Source organism: Rhodotorula graminis (assembly GCF_001329695.1).
Source record: "Rhodotorula graminis WP1 unplaced genomic scaffold RHOBAscaffold_15, whole genome shotgun sequence".
Classification (NCBI taxonomy): Eukaryota; Fungi; Basidiomycota; class Microbotryomycetes; order Sporidiobolales; family Sporidiobolaceae; genus Rhodotorula; species Rhodotorula graminis.
The window spans coordinates 522,582-542,226 of NW_017264942.1; the positions used below are offsets into that span (position 1 = coordinate 522,582).

At 70.2% G+C, this 19,645-nt stretch overlaps 8 protein-coding genes across 8 annotated transcripts; 4 read left to right on the plus strand and 4 right to left on the minus strand.

Moving 5' to 3' along the window:
• Window positions 1–509: 509 nt before the first annotated feature.
• Window positions 510–1,172, plus strand: RHOBADRAFT_46925 (uncharacterized protein; the record flags this gene model as incomplete). Its single annotated transcript, XM_018414889.1, has 3 exons — window positions 510–591; window positions 674–821; window positions 887–1,172. The coding sequence occupies 3 exons, from the start codon at window positions 510–512 to the stop codon at window positions 1,170–1,172; spliced, it is 516 nt and encodes a 171-aa protein (XP_018268520.1).
• A 67-nt stretch (window positions 1,173–1,239) lies between these two features.
• Window positions 1,240–2,827, minus strand: RHOBADRAFT_46926 (uncharacterized protein; the record flags this gene model as incomplete). Its single annotated transcript, XM_018414890.1, has 3 exons — window positions 1,240–2,117; window positions 2,181–2,500; window positions 2,574–2,827. 3 exons carry the CDS (start codon window positions 2,825–2,827, stop codon window positions 1,240–1,242), a joined length of 1,452 nt encoding a protein of 483 aa, XP_018268521.1.
• Window positions 2,828–4,164: 1,337 nt separating this feature from the next.
• Window positions 4,165–5,334, minus strand: RHOBADRAFT_18215 (uncharacterized protein; the record flags this gene model as incomplete). Its single annotated transcript, XM_018412414.1, has 6 exons — window positions 4,165–4,460; window positions 4,545–4,719; window positions 4,796–4,911; window positions 4,992–5,085; window positions 5,165–5,210; window positions 5,282–5,334. Coding segments are annotated over 6 exons (780 nt in total), but the record flags the coding sequence as incomplete, so codon positions are not given.
• A 447-nt stretch (window positions 5,335–5,781) lies between these two features.
• On the plus strand, window positions 5,782–7,978 carry RHOBADRAFT_55934 (uncharacterized protein; the record flags this gene model as incomplete). Its single annotated transcript, XM_018418091.1, has 7 exons — window positions 5,782–6,056; window positions 6,187–6,257; window positions 6,341–6,463; window positions 6,535–7,335; window positions 7,413–7,471; window positions 7,548–7,757; window positions 7,831–7,978. 6 exons carry the CDS (start codon window positions 5,782–5,784, stop codon window positions 7,716–7,718), a joined length of 1,500 nt encoding a protein of 499 aa, XP_018268523.1. The 3' UTR covers window positions 7,719–7,757; window positions 7,831–7,978.
• A 163-nt stretch (window positions 7,979–8,141) lies between these two features.
• RHOBADRAFT_55935 (uncharacterized protein) lies at window positions 8,142–14,626 on the plus strand (the record flags this gene model as incomplete). Its single annotated transcript, XM_018418092.1, has 9 exons — window positions 8,142–8,333; window positions 8,488–10,462; window positions 10,538–12,017; window positions 12,440–12,542; window positions 12,604–13,092; window positions 13,177–13,659; window positions 13,743–14,059; window positions 14,134–14,398; window positions 14,456–14,626. The coding sequence occupies 9 exons, from the start codon at window positions 8,142–8,144 to the stop codon at window positions 14,474–14,476; spliced, it is 5,325 nt and encodes a 1,774-aa protein (XP_018268524.1). The 3' UTR covers window positions 14,477–14,626.
• A 20-nt stretch (window positions 14,627–14,646) lies between these two features.
• Window positions 14,647–15,700, minus strand: RHOBADRAFT_39528 (uncharacterized protein). The gene is made up of 3 exons (XM_018413626.1): window positions 15,407–15,700; window positions 15,085–15,334; window positions 14,647–14,992 (listed from the first exon to the last, which is right to left on the minus strand). The coding sequence occupies exons 1-3, from the start codon at window positions 15,692–15,694 to the stop codon at window positions 14,703–14,705; spliced, it is 828 nt and encodes a 275-aa protein (XP_018268525.1). The 5' UTR covers window positions 15,695–15,700; the 3' UTR covers window positions 14,647–14,702.
• A 366-nt stretch (window positions 15,701–16,066) lies between these two features.
• On the plus strand, window positions 16,067–17,380 carry RHOBADRAFT_30103 (uncharacterized protein; the record flags this gene model as incomplete). The annotated part of the gene is made up of 6 exons (XM_018412894.1): window positions 16,067–16,123; window positions 16,193–16,378; window positions 16,439–16,552; window positions 16,626–16,761; window positions 16,820–16,952; window positions 17,015–17,380. Coding segments are annotated over 6 exons (944 nt in total), but the record flags the coding sequence as incomplete, so codon positions are not given.
• A 65-nt stretch (window positions 17,381–17,445) lies between these two features.
• RHOBADRAFT_18079 (uncharacterized protein) lies at window positions 17,446–19,508 on the minus strand (the record flags this gene model as incomplete). Its single annotated transcript, XM_018412404.1, has 12 exons — window positions 17,446–17,553; window positions 17,623–17,948; window positions 18,025–18,086; window positions 18,150–18,336; window positions 18,409–18,485; window positions 18,550–18,601; window positions 18,668–18,745; window positions 18,808–18,826; window positions 18,890–18,982; window positions 19,042–19,172; window positions 19,246–19,318; window positions 19,440–19,508. The coding sequence occupies 12 exons, from the start codon at window positions 19,506–19,508 to the stop codon at window positions 17,446–17,448; spliced, it is 1,275 nt and encodes a 424-aa protein (XP_018268527.1).
• Between the last annotated feature and the right edge of the window lie 137 nt (window positions 19,509–19,645).

The window sequence follows — 19,645 nt, forward strand, 5'->3', positions numbered from 1 at the left end:
CCCCCCCCCCCTCGTCCGCTTTCCTTCCTCCCCCCCGCCCCCGAGTTACAGTGCCCGTTCCTCCTTCTCCTTTCACACTGCCATGATGCCTTGGAAACCTCGTCTTTGTTTGCCCCTGCCCGTCTGCGCGTCGTCGAGAGCGCGCGAAAGCGAGAGTTGCGAGAGGTGCGCCTGCGAGCGAACGTTTTCCTCGCCCAAGTCGCACCCTCATTCGGCGCCTCCCCTCGAGCACCACGCCCGTTGTCCAAAAGCGCGCCTGCGGCGGCCGCTCCTCTCTTGCTCTTCAGAAACTTTGGAGAGCTTATACCAAGCCGAACGGTCCGTCGCTGCCACGCCCGCCGGCATGGAAGCTCTCCTAGACCGACACGCACCTTATAATACTCGTCGCTGCTCTCCCTACAGCCGTCGAGTTTCGCTTGGATCGCGACACTCTCCTGCAACGAAGCCTGTTCTCTCCCTCCACACCCTCGCCCCGTACGCCGCCTGCTCGAGAGACTCGACAGCCAGCCATGCCGCCCTTCCGCCCGACGCACGACCAACCCGTCACGCTCGCCCAGCTGCGCCTCCTCGAGCCAGAGCTCCTCGTCGGCGGTGAGCCCCCCCCCTCGTCCCTCCCACCTCTGCCACCTCCAGCGAGCGCACCAAGCTGACCCTGCACCGCACGCACACGCAGAGATCGGCCGCCTCGAGAACAGCATAGCGCACCTCGAGCGGAGCAACGACGAGCTGGCGGCGTTCGTGCGCGGGGACGACGGCGACGAGCTCGACGACGACACGCGGCGCGAGTTCGAGGACTCGGTCAAGGAGAACGAGGAGACTATGTGCGTCCACCCCCTTCGAGCACGCTTGGGGAGCGAGCTGACCCTGCGTTTCGCCCGCGGCGCAGTGCTCGGCAGCACGAGCGCATCGCCATGATCCGCGTCGCCCTCGAGGAGCAAGTCGGCGTCGACGCGAGCAACCCGCACTACGCCGTCGCGCAGGCGAGCGCGGCGAGCAGGGCGCCACCACCGGCTGCGGCGCTCGAGGGAGGGGAGCATGGCGAGGTCATGGGCGTCGCGGCTGCGTCTTCGACGACGGCGGCGGGAGCAGCACCATCGCGGACAGGAGGCGTCAACGGTGTGTCGGGCCGCGCAGGAGGAGGAGAGGACGACGACGATGGAATGTACCTCTGAGCCTTCGCTCTCGGTCCCTCTCGCTCGTACCGGCTCGTGCGTGGTCACGCGTCTGTTTCAGTCTCTGCTACACACGCTCTGTGCCCTTGCTGCACACCCACGCCTCGCCACCAAAGATGCCCATCGTCTGCCGCTCGGACGGGCGCTCCATGCCCTCGAGCCCAAGTCGCCGCCGCACTCGCACGAGCTCTAGCTCCGCCTCGCGCTTGACCGCCTCGACCTGCTGCTGCTGCTCGAGCGCCTCGCGAACCTCGCCCTGCGCGAGCCCCACGCCGCCGTCCGCCCGCCGCCGCTCGTCGCCGTCCCGCTCGCGCTCGCGCTCGCGCTCGAGCGCCCCCTCGAGCAAGCGCACCTGCCCGTCCAGCTTGCGCTCAAGCCTGCGGTCAAACGCGCACGCCCACCCCCACTCGCGCTCGAGCACGCTCGCGACGCCCGCGATCTCGCGCAGCTCGCCCGTCCACTCGAGGATGTGGCGCTCCTTCTCGGCGGCCGACGACGCCTTGGCGGGCCGAGGTGCGCCGGGAGGCGCTTCGGCCCGGTACGTGTCCTCGACGCCGAGGGCGAGCGGGAGGGCGTGCGCCGCGATGCGCTGCGACCAGAGGTGGAGGAGGATGCGCGCGTGCTGGTCCTTCTTGGCGTCGCTCTCGCTCGTCGCGACGGCGGCGGCGGCGGCGGCGGTGGTGGCGGGAGGGTGCGCCGGCGCATGCAGGACCGGGAGCTGGACGGCGCGCATGTCCTTGAGCTCGTTCATGGCGAGGGCGGGCGGGATGGCGGCGTGCAGGTTGAGCGTGACGAACCGTGCACGGACGATGCGCTCGGTCGCGTCGATGATGACGGGCAGCGGGCGCGGCATGTACAGGCTGAAGAGCGTGTCGACGACCTCGAGCTGGTGACCCGGCTTGAGGACGCGGCGGCACTCTTCGACGAGCGGGTCCCAGGCGTCCTCTGCGAGGGAGACAGGGGCTTCAGTCGACGCCGAGAGAGCGAGCGAGAGACGGCTGGACGCACCTGGGATCGCCGAGTTGACGCACCCGACGCGCACAAAGTCGAACTCGCCGTCGAAGAACGGCAGGCCGGCTAGCAAGTTGGCCTCGACGAGCGCAACCCTGCTCCTCACCGCCTTGGGCAGCATCGCTCGCGGCACCAAGCTCGGCGCGAGGTCGAGCCCGACAAAGCGCGTGTGCTCCCAGCCGGGTTGCTGCGCCGTCGAGACGATCCAGTGCGCGTGGACGCCACACGCGACGTCGAGGACGCGCGACGGCTTGCGGTCGAGGTGGGCGACGGTCGGTCCGTGCGCGTCGTGCCACTGCGCCTGCATCATGGCGTCCCTGCGTCGTGCAACGTCGTTAGTGTGTGCTCGTCGCCGACTAGGAGAAGGAAGAGAGAGAGAGGCGGGCGCACCAGTCCTCGGCGGCGCTCTCGTACCCGAGCCACTGCGGCGCCTCGTCCCTCCCGAGCGGATGCGCGACGCTGCGCTCGAGCGCGCCCTTGACCCTCGCCGAGTCGAACCAGTCGTGCCCGCGCGCAAGTCGCTCGCGCTCGTCGGCTGCGCTGAGCGAGCCGCCGGGAGCTGGGAGGAAGGCGGCGAGGAACGGGTCAAACCGCGAGGCGCGGCGGGGCGCAGAGGGCGCAGCTGAGGTCGCCGGGAGAGTCATCGCGTTGACCAGCAGCAGCAGCAGCGAGAGCGGGGAGCGGAGCGTGGAGCTGGAACGAGGCGGACGAGCGAAGTTGAGAAGGCCACGGACCGCGGACCGGCGCGCGAGCCCTCGCCGCCGCTGCGTGCGCGCACCTCGATCGGCGAGCAGGCCGAGCCCGGTTGCGAGGCCTGCGAGGAGGCAGAGTCGAGAGTGCGGGCGCCGAGACGGAGAGAGCGGTCCGAGCGGCTCCAGCCGAGCGAGCTCTCGCTCTCGCAGTGCGCGCGACCAGCCAGAGAACGAGATAGGCACAGCAGCATGACAACGCACCAACGCCCACGTGCACCCCCGAGAGAAAGAAAGCGCCGACCGACTACGCAAAACCCGCCCGGCGCGCGCCTCCTCGCTGCCGCGCCGGTCCTCCTCGTCCCGCCGCGCACGCCCCGCCACGCAGCGGCACCATCTCCTCGCCACGTCCCGCCCTCACTCAGACGACCGCCGTCCTGCCAACGTGCGCCGTCCTCCCACGCTCCGGCGCCTCGCGCCGCTCGCTGGCCCCACCACCACCACCACCGCCGCCCACCGCGCGCGCCGGCGGGCCCACCGCGCCGCCGCCCGCCGCCGCAGCAGCGAGGTGCCGCTGGATCGTCGCCGCGAGCGCCGCACTCGCCGCCGACGACGCGGCACTCGCGCTCGCGCTCGCGCTCGCGGTTGCGCTGCTCGACGTGGGCGGTTTGGGCGACGCCGAGGCCGAGGCCGACGAGTGCGCTGCAGCGGCACCTGCGCCGGTGGTCGACGCGGACGACGAAGAGGCCGACGCGACGGCTGCGGCTGCTGCGCGGGCGGTGGGCGAGCGCGGGAGGGGCTTGATTTCGCGGTCGGTGCGGAGCGGGAGGAGGACGCGCTGTGCGGCCGCTGCCGGTGCGGGAGCGGGAGCGGGGCCGGGCGCAGGGGACGACGACGACGCAGGCGGGGAGGCGAGCTTGGAGGCGCCGAGGGCCGACGCGACGGCCGTCACCATCTTGTCGCCCGCGGCCGCCGCTCCCGCACCCGCACCCTCGCCACCCGCCGCACCGGCGCCGGCGCCGTCCTCGTCCTCCTCCGACTCGGCCTCGTCCTCCTCGTCGACGTTGTCGTCGTCAAAGAGGGCGCCCTTGGCCCCGTTGCCGCCGTCGGCGCCGCCGGACCCGCCGGCTGCCGAGGCAGGGTCGAGCGCGACGGCGTTGTCGTCCCAGTCGATCTCGCCCTCGGCACGGGGCTGATGCGTGTGCGTGTGCGTGTGCGTGACGGGGTGGCGGTGAGGGTCCGAGAGAGAGAGGGTGACGAGCGAAGAGGGGCAGGGAGGGCAAGGGAGCTGGTCAGGGCTGCGCTCGAGGGGTGCGACGGCATCGACGAGGACGAGAGCGAGAGAAAGAAAGAGGGACACAACGACGCACCCGCATGCGCATCCACTGCATCCTCGGCCCGCTCCTCGCGCGCTCCGAGACCTTGAAGCCGTAGATCCTCGGGACGTAGACCTTTGCGAGGCTCGTGAGCGGCGTCGTCGGCTCGCGCGCGGCCGGGTCGGCCGTGGCGGGTGCGGGTGCCGGGAGCGAGGTCGGCGGCGGGTAGGTTTGGAAGAGGAGGTGCGGGAACGTGGTGCCGAAAAAGGCGCCTGCGAAGGTGGGCGAGGGGCCGAGTCAGCGAGAGCGCTCGAGGCCGCCCAGGAGAAGGAGAGAGAGAGGGGGGAGAGACGCACCGTCGACACCCTGGAAGCGCGAGCTCGGCGGCACGTACATGTCGAGGCAGCTCGGGCAGAAGAGCTTGACCGTGTCGACGCCGGGGAGGTCGCTCCTGCCGCACGGCACGAGCTTGGCCTGGGTGCAGTACACGCGCGGGCACGTGCCAAAGTGGGCCGCGTCAAACTTGGCGTACTGCGGTGCGTGGGGAGGAGAGTGTGAGCACGTCGGGAGAGGCAGGGCGAGAGGAAGGAGAGGGGAGGGCACGCACCATCTGCTGCTGGCCCTGGCGGGTGAGGATGTAGCGCTGGTGGATGAGGCCGTACAGGAGCTCTGCGCTCGACTCGACGATCGACACGTCCGGCACGCGGTGGATCTCGTCGTCCTCTGCGTCGTGCGAGGGCCGCGAGTCAGCGAGGTGCTGCCGCGCCGACAGGACGGAGAGCGGGAGAAAGGGGGAGACGCACCGGGCTCGACGTCGAGGACCATCTCCATGGCCTCCTTGTAGAACGGGACGAGGCTCGCGAGGCCTGTCAGGTTGAAGTCGTCCTCGATAAAGTCCTGCGCGAGGAGCCGAGAGTGAGGTCAGGTCCGAGTCGCTCGCCGGCTCGAGGAGGGTCGTCCGAAGGCGGGGACGCACCTCTGCGACCTCGCAAAAGTACTCGTGGCCGGGCAAGGAGCAGAACCTAGAGAGAGGGAGAGAGAGGCGACGAGTCAGCACGTGCGGATGGCCGGGGAGGAGGCGAGGTGGGCGCACCAGTTGATCCAGGTGAGGGTGTCGGTCTCGGTGCTTGGAGAAGAGGACGACTCTGCATGGCGGCGTCCTTGGTCAGCCCCGGTGCTCGTGCTCGCTCGAGGGAGGGACGAGGGACGAGGCGGGTGCGGGCAGGGGGCTCCTGCTCTCGTCACTCGACAGGCGGGGGTGGGTGGGGATGGGCGAGAGGATGGTGCTCACCGTAGAGTTCCTGCTGGTCTTCGTCTTCGTCGAGGTGGTCGTCGTCGTTGAGCATGGGGTCGTCCGGGTTGGCGCCTCGAGCGGGAGACGAGGGGGCGGCCGTGGTCGCGGGCGGGTCGGTGGCGGTTGCGGGCTGAGCCATGGCTGTACTCGCAGCTGGTGCGTGGGTCCAAGTGCGCGTCTGGGCGAGAGGGAGTGGACGTCGGAGGTCGCGTCGCCTTCCTCCCCGCCGAGCTCTCTCTCTCCCTCTCACACCTCGCCCTCGTGCTCGACAGCTCGCACGAGTGCACCGGACCGGAGCGATGGCCGCCCCAGCTGCCCCCGTCGACCCGGGCATGTCGATCCAGTGGGTCAAGCACCCAGAGTACCTCGACCGCCTCGTCGACCAACTCGCCCTCGTCCCGACCCACGACAACACACACCACCTCGTGTGGACCACCATCACCCGCAAGTCGCAAGACTTCAAGCTCCGCAGGCAACACGTCCTCGACCACGTCACCGCCGCCCTCTTCTCCTCGGCGGGAGATCCCGCCCGCGCAAAGAAGCAGGCCGACTCGGTCCTCCGCAAGATCCAGGCGTGCGTCCCTACTCTCTCTCACCCTGTCCTTTGCCACCTCCTCTCGAGGCGGGCGCACCTCAAACGAGGCGCCGCCGACCCTCCACCCCACCTCCCTTCGTTGACATTGACCAACTCTCTCTCCTCGCAGCATCGCCAAGGACTACTCGAACGCGATCTTGACCCTCAAGTCTGACCCGTACAACGAGTCGACCAACCTCGGTCCGTCCCTCCTGTCTCTCGCTCTCGCGCTCGCGCCGCCCCGAGCCTCACTGACCTCTGCCCCCTCCTCGTGCGCCCCGCAGCCGTCATCCGCCAGCAGCAGCCTCACTTCGACACGATCCATGCCATCCTGCGCGGCCACCCCGACTTTGTGCAGTGGGAGCAGGGCCAGGCCGTCCTCCCCATCGACGACGACCCCATGCAAGGTGCGCTCGACCCGCCTCTCCCTCTCTCTTTCTCAGCCGCGACTGACCCTCGCCCTCTCGCCCTCTCGCAGACGTCCAGCACGCCGCAGCCGCCGCCGCAGCACCTCCTCCCCCTCCACCTGCGCCGGCTCCTCAGCCCGCCCCCTCGCCCCGCGCCGCCGCCCTCCAGCACCTCGCGCACCTCCTCCCTCCTCCGACCCCCGCTCCCGCTCCCGCTCCCGCCGCACCGCCCGCGCCCGCGCCCGCTCACTCGCCCCACGCGCCCCACGCGCCCGTCGCCGGCCCCGCCTACCCAAATCCGCACCTCGCGCACCTGCACGGCGCCGCCGCCGCCGCGCCGGGCCAGGGCCAGGGGCAGGGCGACGCCTCGAGCCCGCGCGCCCAGGCGGCACAGGCGGCGCTCAAGCGCGCGAGGAGGGCCTCTTCGAGGGAGCCGAGCCCGGACGCGACGCCTGCTGCGCAGAGGAGGGCGCCGTTCGGCGTCGGCGCGGGCTGGGGCGTCGTGTTTGACGACGACGACTCGCCGCGTGCTGCTGCGCCCGCGCTCGCGCCTGCGCCCGTCGACGACGCCGCGCCGCACGTCGCCGCCCCTGCGCCGGCGCCGCCGCCCGCCGTCGCCGCCGCCGAGGAGGAGGACGACCTCGCGCTCTCTCGCTGCCCCAAGTGCGACGCCGGGTTCGTCTCTGGCGACCCGCACGCGATCGAGGTGCACCTGCGCCAGTGCCTCGACGCCGGCGGCGCGACCGTGAGCGAGTGCCCCGTGTGCTCGGCCGCGCTCGACGGCCTGAGCGACGAGGACCAGGTGAGGCACGTCGGGGCGTGCTGCGAGGGGGCGACGAGTGGGCATGGGGGCGGGGCGAGGGACCATGTTGGTGCGTCGCTCGGTGTTCTCTTTCTTTGGTCGAGGAGCAGGACCAGGTACTGACTCGAGGAGGAGGACCGCGCGCAGTGTTCGTCAGCGACGACAAGACGACGCCGAGGGACGACAAGACGCTCGAGCCGCTCGAGGTGCGTCCCACCCTCTCTCTCTCTCTCACTCCCTCACACTCTCGGCGCCGCCCCCTGACCCCACCTCGCCGCACAGTGCATCATGTGCCTCGACGACTTTGCGCCGGGCGAGCGCCTCGCGCGCCTGTCGTGCTACTGCGTCTTCCACGAGCCGTGCATCGTCGAGTTCTGGGAACAGCCGGGCAAGTTTTGTCCGACCCACCGCGAGCGCGACGGGCCGACCGAGGTCGTCATGCGTGGGACGTGAGGCGCACCGTCCGTGTCGGTGTCGGCGGTGTCGGTGTCGGTGCGCCCTCGCTCTCTTTGTTCTCCTCCTCCTCGTGCACGACCTGACGGTGGTCCTCGTTCCCGTCGCGCAGCTCGTCCCTCTCTCTCTCGTCATCCCTCCCTCGTTCTCCGCCGGCCGTTCGTCGAGTCGTCGTTTTTTCTGTGCCGCTTTGTCAGTGCCACTCTCTGTCGTTTGTAGCATTCCCGCTTGATTTCCGCTGCCATCGTTGCCTTTGCCCCACGGGCGTGCACTCGAGAGAGCGAGAGAGAGAATGGTGAGACGAGCGGATCGCTGTCGTCGTCGCGAGCGTAACGTCGCCCCCACCTCTCCCTCGGTCCCTCGCTCTCCTCCCACACCAGCGCCAGCAACCTCGCCCCCGACCCACCGTCTCTCTGCGGCTCGATGCCGCCCGCCGCCGACCGCCACCCTCCTGCATCAAGCGCCCCGGCCCCGGCGGCGCACTCGCTCGCCCGCCACGAGTTCGTCTCGAGCGATTGCTCGGTGCGGGTCCGGGGCCGCATCGTGCAGCACGGCCCACCGGGCCAGATTGACGGAATCCAGCTCGAGCTCGACTCGGACGACGGCCTGTCGATTGTGCGTCCCCGTCTCTCCCTCTCTCGAGCGAGCGCGAGCACCGAGCGAGCGAGCACGTCGCCGCCGCGTCGCCCCCCGCCCCACCCGAGTCAATCTCGCGCGGACTGTCACCGTCGACGGGCACTGACTGCGCACCGATGCACGCCCCTCGCAGCGCTACCCGCAACTCGTCAGCGTGCGCATCCGGCCCGAGGAGCAGACGCTGTGGAGCATCAACGCGGGCGAGCGCCTCTTGACCCTCGCCACGCCCCTCCTCCCGCCGCCGGCCGACGACGACGACGACCATGCCGCCTCGGACAAGCACCGCTCGTCGTCTGCGATAGACGACGAGGACGACGAGGACGAGGAGGGCGAGCCGGCGCACGACGAGCACAAGGCGGCCAAGCCGACGGTCGTCACCCTGCACGAGGGCTTCCTCCCGGCGTCCGAGGCCGACCACCTCGAGTCGTCGCCGCTGTACTCGTCGACCTTCCAGGTCCTCATCGACGGCCCGACCTTTCCCCCTCCGCACTTTGACCCGGCGTCGCTCGCCCCGCCGACGCCCGCCGTGCGCCCTCACGACGGCACCACCACCACCACCACCGGCGGCGGCGGCCTCTCGAGCGGCATGCTCAACTCGCCGACGATCCAGCGCGCCCTCCTGTCGCCGCTCCTGTCGCCGCAACGTCGCGCCGCGTCCCAGGGCAGCGACGCGTCGGTCCCGCCGCTCTCGATCGGCCTGAGCCGCACCTCGCGCGCGTCCTTCTCGGCGCCCGACCGCCCGCCCGCGCCGGCCAACCCGTCCACCTCCGCCTCGCGCGGCCTCGCCGCCCTCATCGTCCCGCCCTCGACCTCGACCACCAACTCGTCCTCCACCTCCTCCACCGCCACCACCACGCCCCCGACCCTCGGCGGCACCCTCACCGGCGCCCTCTCGTCGGCCGCCAAGCGCACCGCCGAGGAGCTCGTCGCGCTGCGCCGCACCCACGACGCCTACGTCCGGCGCGCCAAAGCCGAGCTCGAGATCCTCGAGGCGCGCATCGACAACTTTGACGGCCACGTCGCGGGCAAAGAGGAGGGGATCGTGCGCGGGTTCCGCACGCGCGACGAGCGTGACGCGCGCGCTCGACAGAAGGTCGATGCCGGGGCGAGCGTGAGCCGCAGCAGGGAGAGGGGGCGCACGCCCGTCGCTGACGTTGTCGAAGGCGGCGGCGGCGGTGGCGGCGAGGCGGCGAGGCGCTCGAGCGCGAGTGGGAGCCGCGAGCGGCCCATGAGCCGGGGCCGCGGCAGTGTCGAGCGCGCAGGCCCTGCGCCGCACGCTTCGTCCTCGGCCTCGGCCTCGGCCTCGTCGTCGTCGGTCCCGCGCGCGACCAACAAGGACGAGGACGTGTCGAGCCTGATCCGCGCCCAGGACGAGCGCGAGGAGGACGAGCGTGGGCGGTCGCGCTCGCGCGCGAGGCGCGACGAGGCGGGCCCGCCGTCGACGCAGACGCAGGCGCACGCGCACGCGCACGCGCAGGCGGCGGCGGCCGGCTCGGCGTCGCAGCGCAGCCGCAGCAGGACCAAGGCGCTCGCCGAGGCCAACGCCAAGGTGCTCGAGGACGCGTCGACGTCGGCGTCGGCGTCGGGCTCGACGGTGCGGCAGGGCGAGAGCTCGAGTCGCGAGCGCGGCGAGGCGGGCGAGCCAGGGTCCGGGTCGGCATCGGCGTCGGCCGAGTCGAGGGGCCGAGGGCGCGGGCCGCGCAAGGGCGAGAACATCCCGGCGACGCTCGAGGAGGAGGACGAGGAGGACGACGAGGGCGCCGCCGACCGGCGAGGGCGCGACCGCAACCGCGACCACCAGCGCGACGGCAACACGACGACGCCCCGTGGCGACCCTCGCGGCGGCTCGAACGGCTTCCTGTCGCCTTCTTCTGCGGGCGCCGGGCAGCCGACGACTCGCGGCAGCAACGGCGGCGGCGGCGGCAGCTCGACGGGCACGACGCCGACGTTCCATGCGGCCGGCCACCCGCTCGTCGCCATCCCCGAGAGCGAGGAGCTCTCGGTCACGCCGAGCGACAAGGGCGACGCGCCCGAGCCGGCGGCGAGGAGCGAGCGGCTCGGCGAGCGGGCCCAGAGGGAGCGGCAGAAGAGCGCCGAGCAGGACGAGGGTGCGTCGTCGCCGTTTCTCCTTTCCCTCCCCTCTCTCGTGTGCGCGAGACTGACTCGAGCCCTTACGCCTGCAGAGGAGGACCAACCGTTCGAGATGGACGAGGACGTCGACGTCGACGCGTTCGACCTTGGCTCGCCGCAGCCGAGGACCGTCCCGCTCGACAGCCCGAGTCTCGAGGTCGGCAACGGGCCGTCGCACGGTCAGCAGCACCAGCAGCAGTCGGCCGTCTCGTCCAGCTTCCGGCCCGGCTCGTTCCAGCGCGCGTCGGCCCTGTCGGCATCGTACAACGCCCTCCTCGCGACCCACTCGCCCAAGATGCGCGCCTCGCCGCACTCGCCCGCCGTCGGCCTCCCCGTCTCGCCCTCGGTCAGCGCCACGCGCGCCTACGGCTCGCCGGCGAGCCGTGCCTCGCCCGCTCCCCGCGCCGCCGGCGAGCAAAACTCGGCGCTCCCGCCCTTCTCGCCGCCTGAGGCGCACCGCCAGACGGCCACCTCGGCCCGCGAGGACGCCCAAGCCGCGCTCGCCTCGTCGACGCTCGAGCACTCGCGCCTCGGCCGCAGCAGCGGCGGCGGTGGCGGGCCCGACCCTCGCGACGTGCGGCGCGGCGAGCAAAAGATCCGCGACGTGCTCGCCATGGACGTGCCGAGCCACCGGCCGCTGCACTCGATGCGCCGGCGCGCGAGCGTCGACACGCCCAACGCGGCGACGTACCAGGCCGACGACGACGGGACCGACAGCGCCGAGACGAGCGAGGAGGACGACGTCGTGCCCGACCTCGGAGGAGGCTCGAGCGCCGCCGGGCTCGCCATGAGCGGGCTCACGTCGCCCAACAGCACCGGCGGCCCTCGTGGCGCGCAACAGCAGCAGCAGCACCAGCAGCACCAGGTCGGCTCGCTCCCGATCGCGCTCGGCCGCCCGTCGTCCGTCAACGCCGCCCTGTCGTCGTGGCGCCCGGACCCGGAGCGCGACTGGGCCCAGGCGCGCGAGCGCAAGACGTCGCTCGCCCAAGGTCGCGAGCAGCCGCTCGTCCCGCCCATCAAGGGCGCCTCGTCGTCGTCAGCGGCGTCGGGCGCGCGCACGATCCCGACGGCGGGAGGTGGCGCCGCCGTCCTGCCCGTCGAGCCGCCGAGCGCGGCGCTCGAGATCGAGAGCCCGGCGACGCCTCGCCCGACGAGCGCGGGTGGGACGGGCATCAGCGGCATGCCCGGCACGGGCGCGTCGTCGGGCCAGCACGGGCAGGGCCAGGCGCAAGGGCAGGGCGCGAGCGTCGCCATGTCGTCGAGCCTCGCGCAGAGCTTGCGCAACGCGCCTGCGTCGTTTGGGCGCCGGGCCGAGGCCGAGGACCGCAATGGTGCGCAGCAGCAGCAGCACGCGCACGAGCAGGGGCACGTCGACCGCGGCGCGCTCAGCAGCGGGACGGCGGCCGCCGAGGGCGTCACGGTCGCCGACGAGGAGGGCGCCGAAGGGGAGGAGGAGGAGGAGGACGACGACGACGATGGGGCGTTCGTGCCGCCGCACCTCGTCGCCGAGCGGCCCGAGCGCAAGGACGAGCGGTGGCTGAGTAGGAGCATCGGCGGGTCAAAACGGTGAGCCCTCGAAGGCTGTCTCTCTCTCTCTTAGGTAGTAGTACCCTCGCATCTCGCATGACTCTCTTCACTCTCTGTGTGCTTCTCTGTGGGTCGAGAGAGCGGCGATGGCGAGCGGCTCGTGTCGAAGCGACAGGACGAGGACGAGGAGGAGGAGAGCACGCGCATCTCTGGGTCTGGTCTCGCAGGGTGGGAGTCTCTCGAGAGGCTGTGCAAGTGCGACTCTGCTCTCGATGCTGAGAACCCGTGAGATGCGGGACGGAGGTCAGACGACTCGAGAAGGACGAAGAAGCGGCGCCCACTTGCTCTTGCTCTCCCGCTTCAACCAGCTCACGCTCTTGCGAGCACCCTCTCGAGCAGCACGCACACCTACCCGACAGCGCGCACAGCCTTGCGTGGTCCACTCGCCCTCATCTCGTCCGCCGCCCCCACCTGCACCGCCCTTCATCTCCGACTCGAACTCCCGCCCTCGCACGACCGCCAGCTGCCATGGTACGCAGCACAGCCCGCTCTCACGAGCCATCGCAGCACTCACACGCACTCTCGCACACAGGATTTCCTCACGCGCGACCTCACCGCCCACCCTGATCCGGCCCAGCCCTCTGCTCCCACCCACTCGACGTCGTCCGCCACCTCGCCCGCCGGCAGCACATCCGCCGGCAGCACATCCGCCGCCTCGTCGTCCAGCCCGACTGCCCCGAACCCGCACGCCGATCGCCGCACGAGCGACGCCGCCTCGCTCACGCCCTCGTCCGCGACCGGCTCGACCCTCGAGCACAACGCCGCCCTCGAGCACACGGCCGCCCAGTTCGCCACCCTGCGCACCTCGGACCCTGCGCCAGCTCCGTCGAGCGGCGTCCCGGGCGAGCCCAACGTCGAGCCGCCCAGTGTCGCCAAGGGCGACTGGCTCGCGTACGGCCGCGTCAAGGCCCAGGTCGTGCTCTGGCCCGAGGGCACGGTCGGCGTCAAGGGCGGCAAGAAGCTGAGGGAGCGCGAGGGCGACGAGGAGTGGGTCGTCGAGGGCACGCTCTGGGTCACCAAGGTCCGTTCGCCCGTTCTCGTCGTCGCTCCTGCTCCCTCTCGCACCGAGCAGACTTGACTCTCCTCTTTGTCCCCACGCCTACAGCTCGGCGAGATTGTCCTCGTCATCAACCAGAAGAAGCCGCCCGTGCACGTCGACCGCAGCAGGGCGCGCATGGCGTCGCTCGGCCGCCGCCTCAGCATCGGCTCGTTCGGCCGCACCACGTCGCGCGACTCTGGCACCGGCGGCGACCCGACCGCAACGACGACCGACGACGACCCGCACGCCGCCGCCGAGAGCAAGGGCGGCTTCTCGGGCTTTGTCAAGAAGGTCGTCTCGGCCGTCACGCCGGGCAAGTCGTCGTCGTCGTCGTCGCACGGCGAGGCCGGCAGCGGCGACGGCGTGTCGCTCACGCGCACGCGCACGGGTGAGCGCACGCCTCGCACGGCGACGGCGGGCGGCGGCGCTGCGGCGACGACGACGACGCCGCCGCGCCGGCAGAGTGGCGAGGAGGCGGCGGCGGGAGGTCGTGGTGGGCTCACGTTTGAGGAGCCCGAGAAGGCGCCGTCGCCTTTCCCGACGTACAAGGTGCGCTCGACGGTCCTCTTTGTCCTCGTTTCGCCCTCTCTCGAGCGGCGACACCGACTGAACTCTCCGGCGATCGTGCGCAGGGCCACCCCGTCACGGCGCTCTACATCCGCTCGCCGTCCCTCATCCACTCGCTCCGCTTCTACCCTCACCGCAAGGTGCAGCGCTCGTCGTTCGGCTCCGGGTCCAAGGACGCGCCCGTCTCGTCGGCACCCGGCCCGGCGGCGCCCAAGGACGAGAATGGCCAGCTGCCCGAGTCGGACAGCGCCCTCCTCGTGTCGGCGCCCATCGTCGAGCTCGACGTCGTCGACAAGGACAAAGGGCTCGAGGTCGTCGGGCAGGAGGGGAACAGGAGGGAGGTCACGATCGGGTTCGTCTTCAAGGACGTCCTCCTCATGAAGTACGTCTCGCTCTCTCGCTCTCTCCTCCACCTTCTCGGCATCGAGACTGACTCGGCACCTTCTCGCACCGCAGCGAGGCCGACACGTTCCGCCGCCGCGTCGAGGCGCTCCTCCACCCGCCCGCCGCCGCCGACTCGAGCCCGCAGCAGCCGAGCGGCTTTGGCTCGGCCCTCATGCGCACCATCTCGGGCAAGAATGCTGCCACGACGACCACCTCGACCTCGACGGCGCCGACGGCTACCGGCGAGACTGAGCAGGCAGCGTCGCCTCTCGTCGGTGGCGGCGGCGGCGGCGGCGCGGCGCAGGCTGGCGACGTCGAGGGCGAGACGGGCGCGCCGGTGCGTCCGAGCGGTGGGCAGTCGAGGCGCAGGAGCAGCCTCTTTGCTGGGCTGCAGAAGCAGGACGTGTGGGTGTGAGCGGGGCGTCGTCATCGTTGGTCGTCTCCCGAGGAGGTTCTGCTTGTTCTCGCTTTGACCTCGTCCTGTCTCCCCAGTACCCGCTTTCTCTCGTCCTTGTGTAGCTCTCTCTCTCTCTCGTGTCTGCAGTGTACCTCTCGCTTTGCCAACTCTCGAGCAGCGAGACCGAGAGCGCGAGACGAGCTTTGTACAGAGTTGCAGTGCGAGGGTCGAGCCTCGCTCGCAATCACCAAGGGAGCTCCTCGCCGGCATAGTTGAGGAACCGCCCGCCGTCCTTCTCGCCGAGCCCGCTAATGACGTCGAGCAGCTTGGCCGTCGCCGTGTCGGCGTCGTGCACGCCAGGCTTCTTGCCGGCATCCTCCTCGCGCGTCCACGGCTTGGACAGGTTGGTCCCGACGACGGTGCCCGGGTGCAGCGCGAGCGCGATCGACGGCGTCGAGCGCATCGAGAGCTCGCGCTGGAGCGTGACGATCGTCTGGTTGGCGGCCGCCTTGGACGCGCGGTACCCGATCCAGCCTGTCGACGGCAGGGACAGTCAGCGCCGCGGTCCTTCTCGCGGCCCGACGACTGGCGCACACACACACAGAGAGAGAGAGAGTAGGACGCACCGCCCATCTTGTTGTCGCCCATCGAGCCGACCTTGGCCGTCAAGCTCGCGAGGACGCTCAGGCCCGGGTGGACGGCGCCGTTGGCCGGGTCCTGGTCGGCGCTGTCGGCCTGCGACTTGCGCATGTCGTTCTTTTGCGGCAGGAGCCGGCAAAAGTGCTTGAACGCCAACAGGTGGCCGAACGTGTTGAGCTGGAACGTCTCGAGGAGCTGGTCCATGTCGACCTGGCGGATCGACTTGTCGGCGTGGAGCTGCGGGGACAGGTTCTCGAGAGTCAGGTTCGTCGTCGGCTCTTGAGAGTCGAGAGAGAGTCGGGGACGCACGACGCCGCTCGCGTTGATGAGCAACCGGAGGCTCTTTGCGCCAAACCGCTTCTCGACGTCGCTCGCGGCCTGGGCGACCGAGTCCTCGCGCTTGACGTCGAGCTCGAGGACGGTCAACCTCGAGGGGTCAAAGCCGTCGCCTGCGCCGTCGAGGATGGCCTTTTTGGCGGCGGCCGGGTCGCGCGAGGTGCCGACGACCGAGAGCGAGGTGCGTTTGAGGAGGTGACGGGCAAAGTGCGAGCCGAGCGAGCCGCCGGCGCCTTGGATGACTGCGACCGAGGCGACCATGGTGTGCGAGTGTGCGGGTGCGAGAAGCGAGGAGCAAGCCTGAGCGAGGAGGGAGGAGAGCGAGAGGCGAGCGGGAGCACGGGCGGCGAGCGCGAGCGTGTGGGGCGGCTCAGGCGCATCACTGGCACGCTGTCGATCGAAGTGCAGGGCGCTTCGCTGAGCAGCGCACAGCTCGGAACCGTCGAACTTGGCCATCGACCTCGGCCCCCGCTCGTTTCCGGAGTGTCTCATCAGCTAGGTCGAGGGGAGGCGCGCCTCCGACGACGACGACGCGATGGAGGCGAACCGCTTTGCTCGACCGCCTCGCCCCTCGCACGAGCTGCGACTAGCTGCACTCGACCGCACACACCACAGCACCCGCCAGCATGCCGCGGCAGGACACGATCTTTGACGTGGACGAGACGGGCGCGGGCAACCTCGCCTTCCAAGGTGCGCCCCCCTCTCTCTCTCGCCACGCGTTGGGTGGACGAGCCAGGAAGGCTGAACTCGTGCAAACAGACTTCAGCACCGGTTCCATCCAGCCCGACGTCCCGCTCGGCCGCATCTCGCCCAACGGCGCCTCGTCGTCGTCGTCGCCCTCCCTACATGTGCGCGCAGGCCAGGACTTGTACAGCGCAGAGCAGCGCCTCGGCAGCTCGATCGACGGCGCCACAAAGAGCGGCGGCGTCCTCAACCTCGACTTTTGTGCGTCGTCGTTCTCTGCAACTTGGGCCTGTCACTGACCCTCGGACCCGCCCGCCGCAGACTCGAGCTGGTTCGACGTCAACACGGCCAAGGTCCTCGAGCGGTGCTACAAGACGCTGTTGCCCAAGGAGGACTATGTCGGCGAGGTGCTCGAGGGCGCTCCGGACCTCTACGGTGAGCCCTCCTGTCCTCCTCGTCGTGGACGCCATTCCTAACTCTCTCTCTCTCCCTTGCGCGCGCGAAACAGGGCCGTTCTGGGTCCCGACGACGCTCGTGTTTTCGCTGTTCCTCACCTCGTCGCTGTACACGTCGATCGCGGCCTACCTCGACGACGCCGAGTACACGTACGACTTTACCCGCTTGGGAGCAGCCACCTCGATCGTGTGCGTCCCTCCCTCCCTCTCTCGCAGAGTCGCGGAGACTCACCTCGCGCACCCGCAGGTACACGTACTACCTCGGCGTGCCACTGCTCGTGTGGGCCGCCATCAAGTACTGGGCCGGCGCGTCGGACCGCTCCCCCGTCGAGATCGTCAGCTTGTACGGCTACTCGTCGACCGTCTGGATCCTCGTCGCCGTGCGTCCCCGCTCTCTCTCTCGCACAAGAGCAAGCTACTGAGTCTCGATTGCGCGGCGCAGTGGCTCTCGCTCATCCCGGTCAGCTTTGTCTCGGGCGCGTTCGCCCTCGTCGGCACCCTCCTGTCGCTCTTCTTCCTCGTGCGCAACCTGTACCCGATCCTCGCAACGGCCCCCAACGTCTCGGCGCGCATCCTCATCGTCGTCGTCGCCGGCCTCCACCTCGTGTACGCCGTCGCCGTCTGGTGGGGGTTCGTGCGCGGCGGCAGGGGCGCCCTCGTCGACCGTGACCTCAAGGACGTGGCGGGCGAGATTGGGAACGGGCTTGGCCAGATCGGGTCGGACGTCGGCGAGGAGGTCCTGAGGAGGTGGCGGTCGTAGCGCAGTCCTCGCCTCTCCTTGAGCAACTTGGCCGTGTCTCTCTCTCTCTTTCTCTCGGCGCCGACGACGAGCTCGAGAGATGCTGTAGTCGCTCTTTTCAGCTACTCGAGTGTTTAGATGACGCGCTTGTGCTGCAGCTCGGCGATGCGGCGGTCCGAGTAGCCAAGCTCGCGCAGGACCTCGACCGAGTGCTGCTTGAGGACCGGCGGCGGGCGCGTGAACTGCGACGAGGGGCGCGCTCGTCAGTCGACGGAGAGAGAGGCACAGAGAGAGAAAGAGAGGGGACGCACCTCCATGCGGTGGCCGTTGTACTGGACGGCGGGCGCGACGAGCTTGATCTTGCCCGCCCTCGGGTGGTCCACCTCGCGCACCATGTCCCTCGCGACCGTCTGCGGGTGCTCAAACGTGCCCTTGATGTCGTTGACGGGCGCGAACGGGAACCCGCCGCCCTTGAACCGCTCGAGCCAGTGCGCCGTCGGGTGCGCGCCGAGCGCGTCCTCGATCAGGGGCACGAGCGTCGACCGGTTCGCGACCCGTTGGCTGTTGGTGCTGAACGAGGGCGACGTCGCCCACTCGTCTCGCGCGAGGAGCGTCGACAGCTTCTTGAACTGGCCGTCTGCGAGAGAGAGAGGGAAGCGGCTTGGTCAGGTTCGAGGTTCGAGAGAGGGAGAGAGGGCGAGCCGTGGACGCACCGTTGCCAGCGCCGATCATGACAAAGCCGTCCTGAGTCGGGAACACCTGGTAGGGTACGATGCTGCGGCGCGAGAGTCAGGTCGCGTGCAACAACGAGAGAGAACGAGCGAACGAGGGGACGGACCTCGGGTGCGCCGTCCCTTGCCGAGTCGCCTCCTGCCCAGCAATCAGGTAGTTGCTCGCAATGTTGGCGAGCGACGCGATCTGCGACTCGAACAGGTTGACGTCGATGTGCATGCCCTCGCCCGTCTGGGCGCGCGACAGCAGGCCGGCGAGGATGGCCGACTTGGCGTACAGGCCCGTCGTCAGGTCTGCGGGCGGGCAAGCGAGGGTCAGGCTTCGTCGTGTGGAGCAGGTGCGTAGCAGGGAGAGAGGGTGCGCACCCGTGATGGCGACGCCGACCTTGACCGGCGGCCCGTTCGCCTCGCCCGTGATGTGCATCAGGCCCGCTTCAGCCTCGCTGCAGTGACGCGACAGGGTGTCAGTGTCAAGGTCGCAGACAGAGGGAGATGGTCACGACGCACATGTTGACGTCGTAGCCCGGGTTGCGCGAGTACGGGCCCGACTGGCCGTAACCTGTACGAACGAGGCAGGTCAGTGCGCGGTTTCGAAGGAGCGAGATCGAGAGAGCGCAGGACGCACCCGACACGGACGCGTAGACGAGCTTATAGTTGAGCTCGCGACACGCCTCGTACCCAAAGCCCATCTCGGCGAGTTTCCCTGCGCGAGGAAGGAGGGGTCAGTGCGCGCGTTCGCCGCGAAGAAGGCTCGTTGCGGCCCACCCGGCACGTAGTTCTCGACCTGCGCACACTCGATCGACGTCAGGGTCACGTTCCCTCGAGCAGAAAGGGAAAGAAGACGCACCAGGACGTCGGCGCGCTTGACGAGCTCTCGCAGGATCTCCTTGCCCTCTTCCTTCTTGAAGTCGAGCCCGACACTCCTCTTTCCCCGGTTCACCTGTTGCGCCTCATTGTCAGGTCACGTCGAGGGAGGCGGAAAAGAGAGCGAGGACGCACCTGGAGGAAGTAGGCCGACTCGGGCGGAAGCGAGTTCCAGTCGTCGACGCGCAGAGCAGGCTCGCCGTCGAGCGAGGGTGACGGAGGCGGTGTCGGCGGCATCTCGATGAGCGGTGCGCTTGGCGGGATCCCTGTAGGTCAAGGGAGAAGGTGAGCATGAGGGCGAGGGACGAGAGAAGGAGAGAGGGCGAGGCGAGGACGCACACGAGCGAGTGTCGTCTCCCTTTTCTGGGTGCTCGACCTTGATGACCTCGGCGCCCAAGTCGGCGAGCATCATCTGCGGTGCGGGAGATTGCGGTGTCAGCTTGTGGTCGGTCGGTCGAGTGAGCTGCTGGGCAACCTCGAGGTGTGGGGTGGGGGAAGGAGGGCGAGCCGAAGAGGGAGAGGGGCAAGCTCACGGTGGCATAGGGACCTGCGAGGACTCGAGTGAGATCGAGCACGCGCACGCCCTTGAGCGGCGGGGGCATGGCGGTCGCGGTGCCGCGACTTGAAGACGAGGAGGACGAGGCCAGACGTGGGGCAGAAGCGGTCGCCAAGCTGCGGGTGCAGCGTGCGGGCATGCGGGTGCTCTGTCGGGCCAGCATGGCAGGCGAGTGCTGTGCAG

Excerpts from the sequence above, each read along its gene's own strand:
- RHOBADRAFT_39528 (XM_018413626.1), bottom strand. The coding sequence starts at position 15,694 with ATGGTCGCCTCGGTCGCAGTCATCCAAGGCGCCGGCGGCTCGCTCGGC. Across the intron at positions 15,335-15,406 it reads TCATCAACGCGAGCGGCGTC|CTCCACGCCGACAAGTCGAT; the intron begins GTGCGTCCCCGA and ends CTGTCCCCGCAG. Across the intron at positions 14,993-15,084 it reads GGGCGACAACAAGATGGGCG|GCTGGATCGGGTACCGCGCG; the intron begins GTGCGTCCTACT and ends TGCCGTCGACAG.